Here is an 18442-nt window from a genome sequence, read left to right as displayed (position 1 = left end):
AAAAACTCATGCTGGGACCAGCTGAAGACTAAAATTGGTGGCAGTCTTACTTGCTTAGTGGATTGTAGTCTTTGGAATGTTGCTGAATGTAACATGAAATTTTAAAACTTGGTTGTAAAATATTCAGATTGTACAGCATGAATGATCTAGAGAAAACAGGGCTCATACTTTTCAAATGCAACAAGTTAAGAAGTTACTGTTGAGCTTTTTTAATTCATGAGATGACCTGCCATTTTTATAATACTGGCTGAATCTTTTAGTAGTAATCAATATTTGGAAATTACTGAATAGATCTTAATACTATTTCTTTCAAGTTTGTCTCAGTATCTGTCCTGGAGGTAAAATTTACCTCTTAATTACTCTATCTAACTTACGGAAAAGCCATGCTTCTACTTTGAGAGTTATAGGATCTTACAGCTGGAAGGGACCTTACAAGTTATTTAAACTTTAAATAATATGTGATTTAAGGTTTTTGGCAGGATCACTGGTTATAAAACAGTGTTAAGAAAAATAATTTTTCCTGCCTAATGGCAATACTCAAAACTTTTCTATAGAGATTTGCATCAAAATACGATTATGTATGAGGCTTTTTCTACTGTATCTAAGTGTTTTGCCTTTAAAATGTTTTCATGTCTTATTCTTTTCCTGTCTTTTTAACACAAAGGACAATACAAGTCCTGCCATCTTTATATCACAGATGATTTTGTCTTTAACCAAGAAGAGTTCTACTAGCATCTTCTTTTTTCATCCCTTTTTGAGTCTTAATTTTCTTATTCTTTTAATGGGAAGAATAAGAGTCTTAAGGTCCTTTTCAGCTCTAACAGCCTATGATTCAGTTCTGATCATTTGATGAGAGGAGTAGGTGATAGGAAATTTTATGGGTTAATGTGGAAATAAAAGAATAGGAAATTCTTTTGGCAATGCCACCTTAATTCCATTTATTCAGTACCTTTTTTTTTTGTCTTTTATTTCTATTCCTGCTGCCATTTGAGCTCAAAGTTGTCACACTCCCATTCCTAGAATACTTGACAATTGGTTTTCTTCAAGGATGCCTCCCCCAATAATTCTAGATTTCAGTATATCTCCTTGCCCAAGAATCTCCAGTTTTTTTTTCTGTGCCTATAGCATAGTATTTAAAGTCTATAGCTTAATTTTGAAGAATCTCCCATAGTACGTGTTAAAACACAATTCGAAGGTACATGTCTTAACACTCCCTAATTTGAACACAGGCTGGTCTTTTCATATTATCTTCAATAATTGTATTAGTTCATGACTTCAAGCTTATGCTGTTCTTCTTGCCCTCCTGCCCCGCAGCTCACTATCACCATGAACTTTTCTTTTGCTTACCTAAGTTCTTCTGCCTCAAGTCATGCCTTCTTAAGAGAGTCTCAGAAATAAGTTTGGTCAATTTATATCTCCCTTTCAAATTATTGCAGAAAATCCTATGTAATCTGCCCATTAACTCTTAATTGTTTTCGCTTATTTTTGGCACTTAGTTATTGACTTGTTTTATGGTTTATTTATTTATTTTATTTTCCCAGAAAGTAATAGATTGTAAGCTCTCAGGGGGCAGGGACTATGCTCTTTCTTTTTCTTTTTTTTTATTAAATCATAGCGGTGTACATTAATGCAATCATGGAGTACAATGTGCTGGTTTTATATACAATTTGAAATGTTTTCATCAAACTGGTTAACATAGCCTTCATGGCATTTTCTAGTCTTAAGACATTTATATTCTACACCTAGTGAATTTCACATGTACCCTTGTAAGATGCTCCCTAGGTATGCTCTTTCATTTTTGAGAAGCCTGTAGGTGCTGAGCACAGTTCTTGGCTCATAATGGGTGCTCAGTAAAATACTTGTTGAATGAATGAAACAAATACACAGGCATTCTTTTCTGTAGCCAGGAAGTTAGTCAGTGTTACATGTGACTGTTTGCAGTGGTTACTTGTGACTTTACTTTGTTACCACATATTGTTTTTAGTGTCTATCTCTTTACTGTTGCTTTTTCATTTGGAAAAAAAGGGAGGATAAATAAGATGAAATAAAACATTTTGGTGAGTAAAACTAAAATACTTAGTTCCGTTTACAGTTGGCCTTCTATATCCACCTATTGAACCAACTGCAAATGGAATATATTCTTTAAAAAGACCAATACAACAAATTAAAAAATGTAACATAACAAACAATTACTGATGAAGCATTTATATCGTATTCAGTGCTATAAGTAATCTAGAGATGATTTGAAGTATGAGGGAGGATATGCTTAGTTTATATTTTCATGATTTATTTATATAAAGGACTTGAGCCAGATTTTGGTTTTGGGGGGCATCCTGGAACCAGTTCTCCCTGACAGGATGCCAAGGAATGACTGTATTTTATTTTATTTATTTTGAATTTATTTTTATTTATTTATTTTGGAGCATCTCACTCTCTTACCCCAGGCTAGAATGCGGTGGCATTAGCCTAGCTCTTTGGGCTCTAATGTTCTGTTCCCCTGCCTCAGCCCACCAAGTACTTGGGACTGTCGGTACCCACCATGATGCCCAGCTAGTTTTTGTATTTTTAGAAGAGGGGTCTCACTCTTGCTCAGGCTAGTCTCAAACTCCTGAACTCAGACATTCGTGCCTCAGTCAGGGGATGACTGTATTTAAATTGTAGGCAAATGTATTTTTGTGTGTGACATTGATGCTGATTTCTTTAAGAAGTTTTACCACAGATTTTTTTCTTATCTTAAAGGAAAATGATTTAGAATATAGGCTTTCTAGAGAAGTGTGGAGTTTCTTAGATTTACCTGACTGAAAGAACAAAACTTTGTTGCTATTGAATTACCCTCTGGAATATCTACAGAATCCATGTCAGTATTGGAGATTAGCCAGTAACAAAAAGAGACATGAATTTCTTTTAGGTTATTTGCTCATAATTCTTGAATCTAGATAGTTTTTGTGTGCATGTATATTACTCAGGCAAGTGCTTTTTAAAAAATACTTTAAGATACACCTAACGCCTGTTAACTTTTAGAGTGAATATTGTTGGATTTTGACAGATTTTATAGTGAGACTATAAATGTTTATTTTCATTATCTCTGTCTCTCTTTTTTTTTTTTTTTTATTTTGAGAGTCTCATTCTGTTGCCCCAGGCTAGAGCACCCTGGGGTCATTGTAGCTCCCAGTAACCTCAAAAGCCAGGGTTCAAAAGTTCAAGCAGTCCTTCTGCCTCAGCCTCCTGAGTATGTGAACTGCAGGTCTGTGCTACAATACGGCTAATTTTTCTTTTTCTTTCTTTTTTTTTTTTTTTGGTGGGTCTTGCTTTTGCCCAGGTTGGTCTCAAACTCCTGAGCTCAAGGGATCCTCCTGCCTGGGCCTTTGGAGTGCTGGGGTTATAAGCATGAGCTGCCTCACTGACCTTATTTTCATTATCTTTAGACTGAAAATTCATTTAAATATGAGCTCATCTGATCAAGAGAGATCTATTATAAGAAGAACTTATCAGTTTGGAAGAATAAAATGAATCCCCCCATCCCTTGAGAATCACAAAGCACAATATATACTAAGAGGCTAAGAAGTCTTGCGTTAATAAGCTTTACAAACCTTTTTACTCAGTATTTCTTAGTCTTATTTGATTATTTCTTCTCACTTCCTTCCTAAATATCCCATTCCTCCATTGTCTATTTAATTTGCTTTGTCTAGCAGCACAAATTAGCATTTTGTGAGAAATAGTGAATGAATGAGGGCCATTTTTCTGTTTAGTTTGCTCTTACAGGAAATAAAGTCAGTGTTGAAATAAATTTGTATCAACACACCATAAACATTTTAAAAAGTAGTTTATAGGGTGCAACAAATTATTATATAGTGGGGTCAAAAAAGATAGGAACAAATAGCAATAGGTCAACCTGTTGTTAAAACCTGGATTTGTTAGAAATGTTTGACATGGGGCAGCATCTGTGGCTCAGTGAGTAGGGCATGGGCCTCATATACCAAGGGTGGTGGGTTCGAACCCAGCCCGGGTCAAACTGCAGCAAAAAAATAGCTGGGCATTGTGGCGGGTGGCTCTAGTTCCAGATACTCAAGAGGCTGAGGCAAGAGAATTGCCTAAGGCCAGGAGTTAGAGGTTGCTGTGCGGTTGCCATGGTGTCACGGCACTCTACCAAGGGCAATAAAGTGAGACTATTAAAAAAAAAAGAAAGAAAGAAATGTTTGACATGACTTCTAGTTATGAAGTAGTATTGTCAGTCCATGTTAAAAGACATGATACATATGCATATCCCATAGCAGTGTACTTGGGAGGTTTCTTTTAGTTCGTTTTTTAACCCAGAGAAGTAAGTCAAAATTGTGAAGGTTTATAGGTAGGAATTAATAAGTTAACTTCCGCATATAGAAGTTTGTCATTAGTTTCTCATTCTTATTTTCTTTTTTCATACTTTTATATTTCTTGTAGACATTTAGAGTCTCTAGTTTGGTGCTAGTGTAAACATGAATGATGTATATACCTTGCTTTCAAAGAACATAAATCATTTCTGAGATAAGAATCTGAACCATGTGTTTTTGTCATCTGGCTATTGATTTGGCTGTAAGGATATTTCTGGGCATTTGAAAATCTAGTGGATATGAATCTTTTATACACATTGAGGATGCCTGATTAAGAAATCTGAAATGCTTAAATCCAAAACTTTTTGAGTGCCAACATCATGAGCTCAAAAGAGAAATACACATTGGATTTCAAAGATTTCAAATTTGGGGTTAGGGGTAAATACAAATGCAAATATCCTCAAATCTGAAAAAGTACAGAACACTTCTGATTTGAAGCATTTTAGTTAAGGAATGCCCATCCTGTATTTGCTTGCTTTTGCTGTCTAGTCAAACCCATATGTCATTTTTTGCTTATTTTAAACAAAAGTTAATTGTAGTTAGCATTTGCTAAAAATGTGTTATTTTGCATTGGTGTGGAAAGGAAGTCTATTGCTTCTGTTTCTTTCTTGCTAGGTGCATTCAAAGTAGAAACCTGAATCTTTTTCCAAATCTGGATGATTCTGTTAGTCATGTTTCTTAAAGGACTACAAACATGCTAAGAAGTGAGGGCTATCTTGAGTTGACATACAGTTTGCTTTATCTTAGGCTTTGATTTTTTTTTTTTTTGACAGAATTCTTACCTTATTTATCTTAAGTCTTAGATATCTTTTAAATAGAATTCTCATACTAATACAATGGAATTATATTCAGTAGGTCTTGATCTTCTGTTTGGGTCAAGAGTTTTCTGATTTTGAATGAGCATTAAGTACCTATATAAAAACACTGATTTGGTCTAGTGTTTTAGACCATATGTTATCAGAAGTTATTCCTCTGAAAAATGATTTTTTTAGTAATCTAAGTTATTATGTATTTATCGTATTTCCTAAATATAAAGAAATTTACCCTCTCTTAACTGAAATAAAGTATAAAAATTTAGCCAGATTAAATACCAAATCTAGCTTGAGAGACTTAGAGTGGGAAAAGGGTAATGGACTTACATTTTTGTATACTTCTGTCCAAGACTTAGATGACTTTTCAGAGTAAATTTTAAAGTTATTAATCTCCATGACTTAACTGAGGCACAACAATATGCGTGTATCCCCAATTACGTTGTCTGGATGTCCAAGAATTTTCCTTTTCCTGCCGGAAGAAGAATTATCTTGGACCATATGTGAAATATACAAACACTAATGAAAGCTGATGAGCACAAAAAAGGTTCATGTATAATTTTCACGATATCCAACACAACAGATAAGCAAAACAAGCCTCACATAATCCATGTGGCCTGTGGACCGCAGGTTGCACACTGCTGGAGAATTTTTATAAAATAATGTGCTAATAGTTCATTTTCATTCAGCTTTAAGTTTATTGTGTTATAATAAAGTTTATTGTGTTATAAAGAATTACGATTCTGCTGCCATGAGAGATTTATATTCTCTATTAAATTTGATTTTTTTTTTTTTTAAGAGACAAGGTCTTGCTCTGTCACCCAGGCTGAAGTATAGTGGCACAGTCAGTAGCTCACTGCACCCTTGAACTCCTGGCCTCAAGTGATCCTCCCCCTTCATTCTTCCAAGTAGCTACAGGCATACACCACCACACTCTGCTACTTTTTTTTTGTGGTGATGAGTTCTCACTGTGTTTCTGAGGCTGATCTTAAACTCCTGGCTGCTAATGGTCCTCCCAAAGTGCTGGGATTACAGGCACAAGCCACCACAACTGGCCTCTAGATCAGCCTGCCGTCCTCCGTATTAAAGGGCCACGGCATTTCTAGGAAGGTTGAGAAACACAGTGCTCTATATGCTTTTAAAGAACCAAGGTGCTTGGGAGATGGATAGGGAATAGGTGAGGGAAGGGCCAACATAAAGATTCTTTTATTGTATGAGTTGAAGGAGAGCAATGATAAAATGGCTGTCATGTCATTGAGCACCAGTCTAAGTGCCTTAAATGTATCATTGTGTTTGCTCCCTACATCAGTCCTATAAGATGTGTACTCCTTTTTTTATTCATGAGGATACAGGGATCCAGAGAGATCAAGTACATGAGCCTCAGCTGGCAAAATAGTCAACCTGAGATGGGAATTCTGCCAGTCTAACTTCATGGTGCGCTTAATAGCTGTGCTGAGCTGGTTCTCTATACAGCAGTAAGAAATATGTAATTAATTGAACTAATATTCCTTAAAGCCTGAAGGGTAGCTATATTTTAACAGTTCAAAATTCTCTAGGTTGAGAGAGTTTTTTAACAAGCAAAATAATTTTGAATATTGGCTTTTGTATTATTAAATGGTAAAGTTCTAATTCAAGTGATAACAATTTGTGAAAATATTGTCTACCTTTTATTTATCTAAATGTTTCTTACAAAAATGACATCTTGAATTTATATTACTATAGATGAAGAGGAAGTAAAATTAAATTATTTTCTTATAATGTAACCATTTTTGGCCAGGTGTGGAGGGTCACACCTACAATCCTAGGGAAGGCTGAGGGGGGAAGATCACTTGAGCTCCAGAGCTCCAGAGATGGAGACCAGACTGAGAGAGTGAGACCCTGTCTCTACTAAAAATAGAAAAATTAGCTGGTTCCCTGGTGGGCACCTATGGTCCCAGCTACTTGAGAGACTGAGGCAGTTTGAGATTGTCCTGAGCTAAGCTGAGGCCATGGCACTCTATCCTGGAGCAATGAAGTGAGGACTATATCTCCAAAAAACATAAATAAAATAACCATTTTCATTTGCTAGGGGTATGCTTTAATCATAGGTTTTTCTGGTTATTTCCAATTGAACGAATATTTAGTTCCACTTAAAGATTCAATTTTTGTATTTATTTATAAAATAGTGGTGTATGACATAGTTGTTTTTGTATACTAAATAGCCTCTGTAGGCTCTCCTTATCCTACAGACTTTAACTTCACATTTGAGAAGAAGCAAGTTAAAAGGCAAGAATCATTTAGGTTATCAATTTGCAGCTGTATGTTTGCAGCAAGAATGGTTTTTTAAAAATCAGCTAAATCTAAGAGTTAATATTTTGTAAGGATAGAAGAAAAATAGGTCTGTTTGTGATTTCTTTTCAGCATGAAAAATTTTAGGAAATAATTATGAAGAAAAGAATTTGTGAAATGCTCATGTGAACACTTGTTTTCTTTGCATATCAGGAAAATTAGACTAATTTAGCTTACATTTTGTGAAAATTATTTGCTGTAGCATTGATAATTGCTTTTATTATTGTACCTTTTTATTTTCATTTTTAAAATATATGGAGCAATAAATGGAATGTGGTTATTTATATCTAACATTAGAAACTTTCTGGGATAAGACTAAGAATGACTAAGCAAGGTTGTGTGATGCTCCTTAGTTTTTGCTCATTTATTTTTTATTATCCTCACAGAGGTGATTCCTCTGAGAGCATCTTGATAATTGGTTGTGTAACTTTTATCATTAAAACAATAGGAAATAGAAATATACATAGAAATTACTTATATGATGTATGCCTGACTTCATGTATACAATTTATATACATGAGGTTGGCCAGATACAAAGTATATTAAATATAGTGTATCAGTTATTTTTGCTTTTAAAAGGTACCAGAGCATCCATGAAATTCAGATGTTTTAAGATTTTAGAGAATTAGTGTGTCTCATAAGTATGTTTTCGTCCCCTTTCTCCCACCCTCTAAACCTAAAAATTAAAAATTCTTTATTGTAGCATTTTACATATTTGCCAAAGTAGTTTAAATGGGAGTTTGTAAAGCAGTATATGTTTTGATTTTATAGTATGCTTCACTTTAAGCTAATAGGAACTACCACTTCGTAACTGTAAGATTGATATGGCTCATGGAATTTGTCGCATTTTTGTAGTGACTGTGTTAAGAATTATTCCCTTTTATCATTTTGAACTATTACCCCATTTTCATTAAACTTGAAATGTCATCACTGGTGAGGCAATCTGTCACAGTCATGAGGTTATGGTCAATGATGGTGGTCTGCTAAGTCTACCATCTTATATTTTGCTGTAACTTTTCTATATTTAGATGTACAAATGCTATTGTGTTATAGTTGCCTGCAGTATTTAGTACAATAGCATACTGTATAGATTGATTTGTAGCCTGCATGTGTTCTAAGCAGTACCATTTAGGTTTATGTATATTCACTCTATTGGGGTGTTCAACCTGTGGCCCATAGGCCATTTGAAGACTTTTTTTGCTTATATCTAGTGCCAGGTACACAATAAGTATGCACAGGTCTATTTTTTTGCTAATCAGGTTTCATTAGTGTTTGTATATTTACTGTGTGGCCCAAGACAGTTCTTATTTTTCCAGTGTGAAGCAGAAGAGAAAAAAGGTTGGTGACTTGGTGCCTGTAGCTCCAGCGGTTAAGGCGCCAGCCACATACTCCAGAGCTGGCAGGTTTAAATCCAGCCCTGGCCTGCAATGACAACTACAACCAGAAAATAGCCGGGCATTGTGGCGAGTGCCTGTAGTCCCAGCTACTTGGGAGGCTGAGGCAGGAGAATTGCTTGAGCCCAAGAGTTAGAGGTTGCTGTGAGCTGTGATGCCTTGGCCCTCTACCCAGGGCGACAGCTTGAGGCTCTGTCTAAAAAAAAGAAAAAAGGTAGGACAGCCCTGGCTAGGCTGTTTGCACATTGGAATCCCCTAATAATTCATATCTCAAAATATCTCTATTATTAAGCAACACATGGCTGTGTTTCATATACTCTTAAGAGAGGGAAAAAAAAAGTAAAATGGGAAGTCTAATAGAGTCTGTAGACAAAGGGCACTAAGGCGTATACCCTCCATGTGAAGCAAGTATGACCTACCATGCAAAAAGTGGGACAGTAAAAGAACTTTTCTTATGGGGAAGGGGAGGAAGAAAATCACTTCCGAGGATTTGGGCTGCAAGCCGATTTTCATAAGCTTGCGGACTGGATTCCCGTTAGGTGTGGTGTTAAAGAATAGGTAGAATAGAAAATTTTAATGGTCTCAGATTAAGGGGCTGCCAAGTAACTGGTGTAAGACAACACAAATCTTCTGAAAGAATGCACCTTCAAAGAGGGGATTATAAAATCTATCTCCATGTTATGTATATCCTACAGTTAATGGAAAATCAGAATTTTCATAACATTTCCACAAAGTAGATTCTTCAGGCTTTTCTGTGATGATCAGGCCTCTGGAAGAGCTCTAGATTTCTCAAATTCTTATGGTAGCTTTTCATACAAAATATAGTATTTTGCATATTTATGTTTTTATTGGTTTTATGTTAACATCACAGTTTTGGTATAAAATTGTATTAATGGTCTGTTTACTTTTAGAATTCTGAGTTGTACATAATTTAAGACTGGTAGATGAATTTGTCTGGAAAAATAAGCTTAACAGAATTTCTCAGAATTTATAGACATAACAAAGGAAAGTATAGCTTTTTCTTGTATATTAAATCTCTTTCTATAACCAAGATAATTATTTCTAGTCTCTAAAGGAAGAATTTTGCGATGTTTAAAAATTTGAAGTATCTTTTAAAAATTGGGGTATGAGAAGGATAATTAAAGAGAGAACTATGTCAACCTCTTTCGGTTCTTTAATCATTTTCAAATATGGTTTGGTAGAAGTCTCGTAAGCCAGAGGTAGTAAACTCTAGTTATATATAGGGTTTTTGTGGCTTTGTTTTTTAAATAGGATTTGCGTTGATTTGTGTGTATGTCAGAATGTTTCAGTTTGAAATTATATTCATTCGTATAGTCTGCTGTTAGCTTGAGGAAATATTTTATTGCATTACGGAGATTTTACCCTGTTTTAAAAATACCTTTAATTCTTACAAGAAGTGACTTTGATTTTTCTGTTAAGTTTTTAAACTTTGATTTCCTAATTTAGCTTAGAATTCTAGTTTTAGATGTGTTACTAGCTTTTGATTTTTTTTAATATAGGGCATTTTAAGTAATAGGCTGTTTGTCTGTTGCCCACCGTGCTTCTGAGCCGCTTTCCCTCTATAACCAGTTACCTGATACAGCTTACTTTGCATTAGCCTCAAGCAGAATTAATTGTGAGGATGTATCTGTTGAAGAATGTATGGGGTGGATGCAAGCATGGTTCTTTCTCATTTGACTGTTAAACATATTTTTTTCACTTAACATGTAAGTTTTTTCTCTGATTTTCTTAGTCTGGGTAATGGAGGCTTGTCGATACTTCTGTTTTCGTGTTCCATACCTTTTAAAAAACATGTTATTTTGAACATACTTCAAGTAGGCCACCACATTTGTCTACTCAGAATTCTCTGAACAAGTTCTTGATAAATGATGTTCAAACAATTTATTGGCACTTTCTAATCCATTAACTCCATATCACTTCATTTTAATAGGTACTTTAGCTTTGTTTTGCTTCCTGAGTTGACTTAAATAATAAAATCAGCATGTGAATGTTCTTATCTACCTTTAGTAGGCTTTAATCTTTATGTTCTTACTGACCAAATGCTTATTTCTTTCTTTTGGTCCTATCTGTCAAATTATTTAATTTGAATAACCAGTTACTTTGTTCCAATTCCTGTGATTATTGTATGTAATTTTGGCTCCCATCCCATTTCCACAGATCCCTTTGATATTTATATTAAAATCAAAATTGTAATGTGGGGTTATACCAGATACAGATGAGCATTAGGTCAAACCCTTGGGAAATTTATGTTCATCTTTATGATTTTTATTCATATTTAGTAGAGTTAATTCATAGATTTGATAGTCTTTGGTAAACTAGGTTGAGTTCTCAAACTGGTATCTTCAGATATTTATGTATTTGCCATAAGTTTTCTACAAGAGAGGATAGATGATTAGGAGTTTAAAAGTTTGTTTTTTTATGTATTTTTTTAGAGACACTGTTTCAATTTTAAACACCTTTGATGTAGGATTTTGAAAAGGACCAGATTGTTGTAAAATTTATTCAGTGTAGGTAATCAAAGGTGAAAAATTTTATTTTCCATTGCTCCATAAAAAGGAGGAAAACATGAATGTTAATACTAAAGGAAGCTAATTTTTTTAGGCTAGACGTAACATAATAGTCCAAACTTTTAAATTTACTTGTTAAAATAATTTTGATTATACATATAAGCTGTGACTTAAGTATTAAAATAGATCATTGATTAAAGTACTTCATTCATTCAACAAGCACTTACTAAGCATACTGTCCATGTAGTGTAGTGTTCAGTAGTTTTTAATCTTAAGTTATATGATTCTTAAATACTTTGATCTTATAAAGTAACTTTTTTTTACTTTTGTTTTAGATGCCTGGAATGATGTCTTCAGTAATGCCTGGAATGATGATGTCTCATATGTCTCAGGCATCCATGCAGCCTGCCTTACCGGTAATCTTATGAAAATAACTATTTTCTGTGTTGTTTTGATTAATTACTTTAAAATATGAAATGGTATTAATGTATTTTTTTATGCAATTGTGTTAGCCTTTTAAGTGCTTCTGGAGTATTGTAATGTAATGTGAGAATTACAGTGAACTTTTAGTTTCTGTAACTTGAATGATAAGCATTTACATTTTTTCCCTATATTGATGTTATAATAAATGTACACTCTTGGTTATTAAGCTAATTCTAAATTAAACAAGACCAGAACTTTATTGGTCTGGTAACATTTTGAATTTAAATTGTAGGCCACTTGATTTCCTGAGTGCTAATGAGAAGTTGATATAACGTGATTTAATACTAGATTTAGAAATCAGAAGATTTTGAAATCCACATTTCATGAGAACTCAGCTGTGACAACTTAATTAGAATATCCTTCAATAGCCTTACCATCCCTATTGGGTAACACAGCAGTATATAAGTTAATATAATATTCATTCACATCAGTTTAAATTCTTTACAGCCACTTCTAGGCTATCAGGTAATAGTGGACATATGTGGCATACTCCCTTGGGGTGGTAAATTTTCAGTGACCCTTAAGGCCAGATATATTTTAAAATGCTTTCTAATAAGAGAATAACACATTGCATGTGCTGTGTATTATGTAATAATTTCCTGTAGGGTCTAGGGCAGTGCCCAATAATTTCTAACATGTTAATGTTTCTACAGAAAAAATAATGGACAGTCACTTTGAAGTGGGATAAATAAAGATTGTGAAGACTTTAATATTCTTTTGGGCAGGTTTGGAGAGCTATACTTCAAAAAGCTTAGTTTTCAGAGCTTTTTGGATTTCCGAATTGCCAGTAAAGGGTCATGAATCTATGTACACTTGGTGACCATAAAGCAGTTAAAGTGCTTAAAAGTAGTTCCATGTTGCTGATAACTCTTAAAATTTATAGTCAGCTCAGGAAACTGAGACCACTAAGACTTCCACTAAGAATCTTTGAGTTACTGTTTTGAGGATTATACTTAAAAGGGACTGATACTGCTGTGATTTGGGGGGAACTTACATAAAATATAGTTTAAACAACATAAATATTACTAATTTTGTCTTTCTTCTTACAGCCAGGAGTAAATAGTATGGATGTAGCAGCAGGTATGTATACTATGTACAGTGGTATGTATTATACTTCATTTGGGAAATAGCATTCCTGTTCTAACGAGGAATAAAAGTGCAGTGTCTTCTTTGACCTTATAATCATCTCCTGACTTTTCTTTCTTTATCATAGTTTTAGGTCAGAGGTTCTGGACCAGTTTGGTCTGCAGATAAACATTGGTCATCTGCTTGGCCCTTGTGGTCATTGGAGTTTGTAAGCCCTGTCATATTTTTTTCCCATTATTTACCCATAACTAGCCATTTTAATTGGCTTTAATACACAATAGTAATGCCTCCATTATTCCAGGACAGTTTTCCACATAAATTTTTATTCCATATGCTGAACTTTAGCCTGTGATTATACCAAAACATTTTTTTTTGTTTCAAACATTACTGATTGAAAGATGTTTGAAACACATCACATTTTCCACCAGGTTTATATGGGACATAATGTTTTAAGATGTTTTACAGATTTCATTATATATTTAAAATGATGTTCTGAAATACTTCATACAGTTTTTTTGGTCCTATTTTGATATCTAGAGGTTGGGTACTATTTCCTGGAATAATATATTAAATTTTCTTTTTAATTACTTTTAAATGCTTTGGCTCCACAATGTCCATACTAGCTGCTTTTGCCTACAGAGTATACATGAACTTTATTTTATATACAATTTTTGTTTCCTTTACTACTTTCAAAAATTAGAGGCTATTTTAGTTTTGTTCATTTCAAAAGACCCTTAAGAGGTTTTTTGTAGTTGTATAGGGCAGTATCGTAAAATAGAACTTTCTGCAGTGTTGGAAATGTTCTGTAATTTATGGTGTTGAATATAGTAGACACTAGACCACATGTAATCATTATTTGATGTGGTTAGCACAATTGAGGAATTAAATTTTAAAAATTTAATCTTAATTTAAAAAGGGATGTGAGGTGGTTAACGTCTTTTGTGTTGTACAGTACAAGCCTGGAATCTAGATAATTGTAGATACCAGAAATCTAAAGCGATGAGATAAGATGTCAGAGGCATTTTTGTATTTTGGTATTCTATAGCAGAGAGAGAGAAATTAAGCAAGGTAGACACCTATAATAGCAAGGAGAAGAGAAACAGAAAGCAAAGCGACTCCAAGTGAGTTTGTAGATTGAACCTTCAAATTCTGAAAATGCTTTCTGTTGTAGATATTTAATGTGTGGGAAAGGAAGTCATATGGGAGAGTCTCAGGATTGTTAGAGGATAAAGAGGAAGAAATAATATGAATAAATGTTAAAAATATTGAAAGCATGATTTATCACCGTGGTAATATTTTGTCTTTTTTTTCTTTTTAGGTACAGCATCTGGTGCAGTAAGTACTCTTTAAACCTTTAATATATTTATCTCATGGTTAACCTTATTTCTGTTCTAAGAATTATGTGTTAATTTGATCCTTACATTACTCTTTAGTTTTCCCTTTATTTGCCAAAGGTTGAAAAATTGATAGATTTTAAAATATAATTTGATGGGGTTAATTGAGAAGAATGGGAATTACATGCATCAGTTTTTATAAGGATTTGATTTCTCTCCATCAATACTTAGAAGAGAAGCAGAACTTGTAGGTTCACAGTAATTAACTTGGTATTTGTTAGTATGTATTACATTGAAGATAATGTTTTTTATAGAGAAAAAATTTATATATCCATTTCATTACTGTAAACTTCATGTTGACTTTTAAAGTAATGTAATTTGAAGAAGCACTTTTTTGCTATAACTTCCTTAACACTGTCGTAGAAAGAAAAATAGCATGTTCAGAATTGCTTTGCTATTTCTTTAAGAAGGGAGAGAGTGGTGATTGCATTAATGTACATAGTTATGCTAAAGAAATAAAAAAAAGGGGAGAGAGTGAAATTGCTGTGTTAATGCTTTTGTGTCAGTATTTAAGGTAGTGATGTTTCTCATTTTGTTCTTCTATATATGATATTCTGTTTAACTTTTTATAGTGCCCACGTTTTAGGAAAGTAATGTTAAGCCTAAGGCCCCACTTAAAGATGGCTATTTTATGGTTATTAATATTATTCCATTATTTAGCCTCAAAGGTTTTTTTTTTTTTAAGAGACAAGAGTCTCACTTTATCATCCTCTGTAGAGTGCGGTGAAGTCACAGCTCACAGCAATCTCCATCTCCTGGGCTTAGGTGATTCTCTTGCCTCAGCCTCCCGAGTAGCTGGGACTACAGGCACCTGTCACAACACCCAGTTATTTTTTGTTGCAGTTTGGCCGGGGCTGGGTTTGAACCCACCACCCTCGGTGTATGGGGCTCAAAGATTTTTTTTTCCTGTTCCTTAATGAGGAACGAAAGGAAGAGTTTATGTGTATAATCTCCTTAGTCATAGCAGCATTATTCCTGGGGGGTAGTTGTTATCCCATTGTTACAGTTGAAGAAATATAGGAAGCTTTGGATTGATCACAAATATTTTATTATTTTACATTTGAGGGGGAAATTTTTAAATTGAGACCCTTATTTAAATGTTTTGAAAACATTCTTGTATCTTTTGTGTTAAAAGTTGAATGATTACAAGATATCCATCTGATATTTTTCTATTACAAGTACTTGCTTTCAAAAAAAGATTATCTTCATGTTTTCTTGTTTAAGTTGGGCTTATGGGAGGAAAACAAATAGACGTCAGAGATGAAGAAGAAAGTAAAAGTCAGCCTTCATTTTGTGACCATGCGTGAACCAACACCAATAATATTTTGCCAACGATCATCTTGTGCATATTTAAGCGTAAAGAAATTTGCATATGTATCTTATTACATAATTTGGGTAATGTTATATGCTTTTAAATTATTTGTAAATAATACATTAGTATTTTGTTTTTCTTGTTCAGAAGTCAATTGTGAAACTGTGTTAAGTTCCCTAATATAGTTGCAGTAGTTAAAACAACTTAATAAAGTATTCTTTGGCATAGAGACACCTTTATTTAGCCATTCGCTTGGTGATAGAAATCTAGTTTATTTGTAGGGGTTCCTTCCCCTATTACAAACAGCAGTTCAGTCTTTCTAAGAAAGATTCCAGGAATAAAATTTCTAGGATGGAGAGTATGTACCTAGTCAGGTTGTTTTTCAAGAGTATAAAAACACACATTTCTTTTTTTTTTTTTTTTGAGATAGAGCCTCAAGCTGTCCCCCTGGGTGGAGTGCTGTGGCATCACAGCTCACAGCAACCTCCAACTCCTGGGCTCAGGAGTTCTTCAAATGTTAAATAGTAATCCTTTTCTATTGTGAATTTCAGAATTTTTCCTAGTCTGTTATTTGTCAATTTTTGCTTTTGTCCTACCTTGCTATACTGTTAACCTAGCTATGGTTACCCTGTTTTTTACTTTGACTTTGCCACTTTTTTAAAAACAGTTTACTTAAGTATCCCTTTACTGTGTTGCCGTTTTGATTTTACTCTTGATCTGAATTTGTTTTGGTTATTTATTTATTTATTTATTTAATTTCTTTTGAGACAGAGTCTCATTCTGTTGCCCTGGCTAGAGTACAATAATGGTGTTATTGTAGCTCACTGCTACCTGCTATCTTCTGGGGTCAAGCAGTTCTTGTGCCTCAGCCTCCTAAGTAACTGGCTACAGGCATGCACTAAGACACAACACCAGGCAAACATTTCTATTTTTTTGTAAAGAACAGGAAGTTCTGGCTCTTGCTTACGCTGGTTCCTGACCTCATGTTAATTCTCCTGCCTTGGCCTTCCAAAGTACTAGCTAATATTACAGGTTTGAGCCACTGCATCCAGTGTTGGTTATCCTTTTTAGCTTGTGATTATATTGAAGTTTTTACTAGTATTTCCTCATCCCTTGTGCTACTCATAAATTTTTCTGTATTTTTTCTTGGAAGATTTTTATTATCATTATTTGATTATTTTTTTCTCATATAATTGAAATCTCTTTTTTGTCATATACTAAATTCTCATATATTTGAACATTTATTTCTGGGTTTTCTTATCCACTGTTTATTTCTGTTTGTATATATCTAATCTAGCACTAATTTTTTAAATTATAGATGACTTTAATATTTAATAAGGCATCGTTATCCCCCAGTGTTCAGTTTTCAGTAAGGTTCTCTGTTGGTGTACATTTCGTGTATTTTGACAGATATATAATGAACATGTATATATCCACCATTCTGGTATCATGCAGAGTTGTTTCATTGCCCTAAACATTCTTACCTATTCCTCCTCCACCCTTGGCAACCACTAATCATTTTTATGTCCATAGTTCTTTTTCAGAATTTCACATAGTTGGAATCATAAGAGTGTAGCCTTTTCAGATAGGCAGCTTTACCTTAGTAATGTGCGTTTAAGGTTCCTGTATTGTCTTTTCGTGGCTTGATAGCCCATTTCTTTTAGCACTTAATGATATTCCATTGTCTGAATGTACTACATTTTGGTATTCACATACCAAAGGGCATTTTGGTTGCTGCCAAGATTTGACAGTTATAAACAAGCAGGTTTATGTGTGGATGTAAGTTTTCATCTTGGGTAAATACCACAGAGCATGATTACTGTTTTGTATGAGTGTATTTGGTTTTGGAAAAAACTGCCAAACTATCTTCCAGAGTGGCCATACCATTCTTAATTGCTAACAGCAGTCAACAAGGGTTCCTATTGTATTGTACCATATCCTTACTAGCATTTGATGTTATCATTCTTCTGAGTTCTTTGCCACTTCAATACGCATATAGTGGCACCTTGTTTAATGTGCAGTTCCCTAATTATGTGTAATGTGGGCCGTCTTTTCATTTGCCATATGTATGTCTTCAATTAAGTGTTTCTTCAGATCTTTTGCCTAATTTTATTTTCCATTGGGTTTTTCTTATTGTTGAGTTTTAAGAGTTCTTTATTTATTTTGGATAACAGTTTATCAGATAGGTCTTTTACAAATATTTTCTCCCAATCTGTGTCTTATATTCTCATTCCGTCGATAGTGTCTTGCAGAGTAGAAATTTTTTGCTTTAATAAATTGTTATTTTTTACTTTAATAAATTAACTGTTATTTCAGCCTATCAATTATTTCTTCCATGGATTGTATATTTGGGGAACTTACTTTTTATAAGCTATACTTTTCCATTGTGATCAGAAAGAATAGTCTATAAGACTCTTTACAGTTTAATAAAGTTTGATTTATGTTCTTGTTTAAGGCTAATTTTTATGAATATTCTATGTGCTATTTAAAACTATTTTGCTATTTATCTTGGCTTATCGTTCATTTGCTTGAACCTACCTAAGAAGGTGATATTTTAAGATATTTAAATAGAAAAGGTAAGTTATTTGTTTCTCCCTATATTTTTCTGTTGCTTTCATATATTTCAAGGCTAAATTACCAAATGCATGTCATTCCAGGTAAAGTTTTGATCTATTACATTTTATCAGTATCTAGTATCCCTCTTTTTTTCTTTTCTTTCTCATTTTCTTTCTTTGTTTCTT

At 33.7% G+C, this 18442-nt stretch overlaps 1 protein-coding gene across 5 annotated transcripts in view; it reads left to right on the top strand.

The window, feature by feature from the left end:
• Positions 1-18442, top strand: part of PRPF40A (pre-mRNA processing factor 40 homolog A) — a 51240-nt gene that overhangs the window by 3761 nt on the left and 29037 nt on the right. For all 5 annotated transcript variants that reach the window (XM_003795939.3, XM_012808996.2, XM_012808998.2 and 2 more), the window contains exons 3-5: positions 11762-11842; positions 12959-12989; positions 14314-14330. In XM_003795939.3, the coding sequence (XP_003795987.1) occupies positions 11762-11842; positions 12959-12989; positions 14314-14330 (129 nt within the window). The remainder of the gene's footprint in view (positions 1-11761; positions 11843-12958; positions 12990-14313; positions 14331-18442) is intronic.

The sequence above is a fragment of the Otolemur garnettii genome, unplaced genomic scaffold (genome assembly GCF_000181295.1).
Source record: "Otolemur garnettii isolate 467f Iridium unplaced genomic scaffold, OtoGar3 scaffold00098, whole genome shotgun sequence".
Taxonomy (NCBI): Eukaryota; Metazoa; Chordata; class Mammalia; order Primates; family Galagidae; genus Otolemur; species Otolemur garnettii.
Note: the sequence above shows the minus strand (reverse complement) of the source record. Positions and strands in the feature narration are given on the sequence as shown.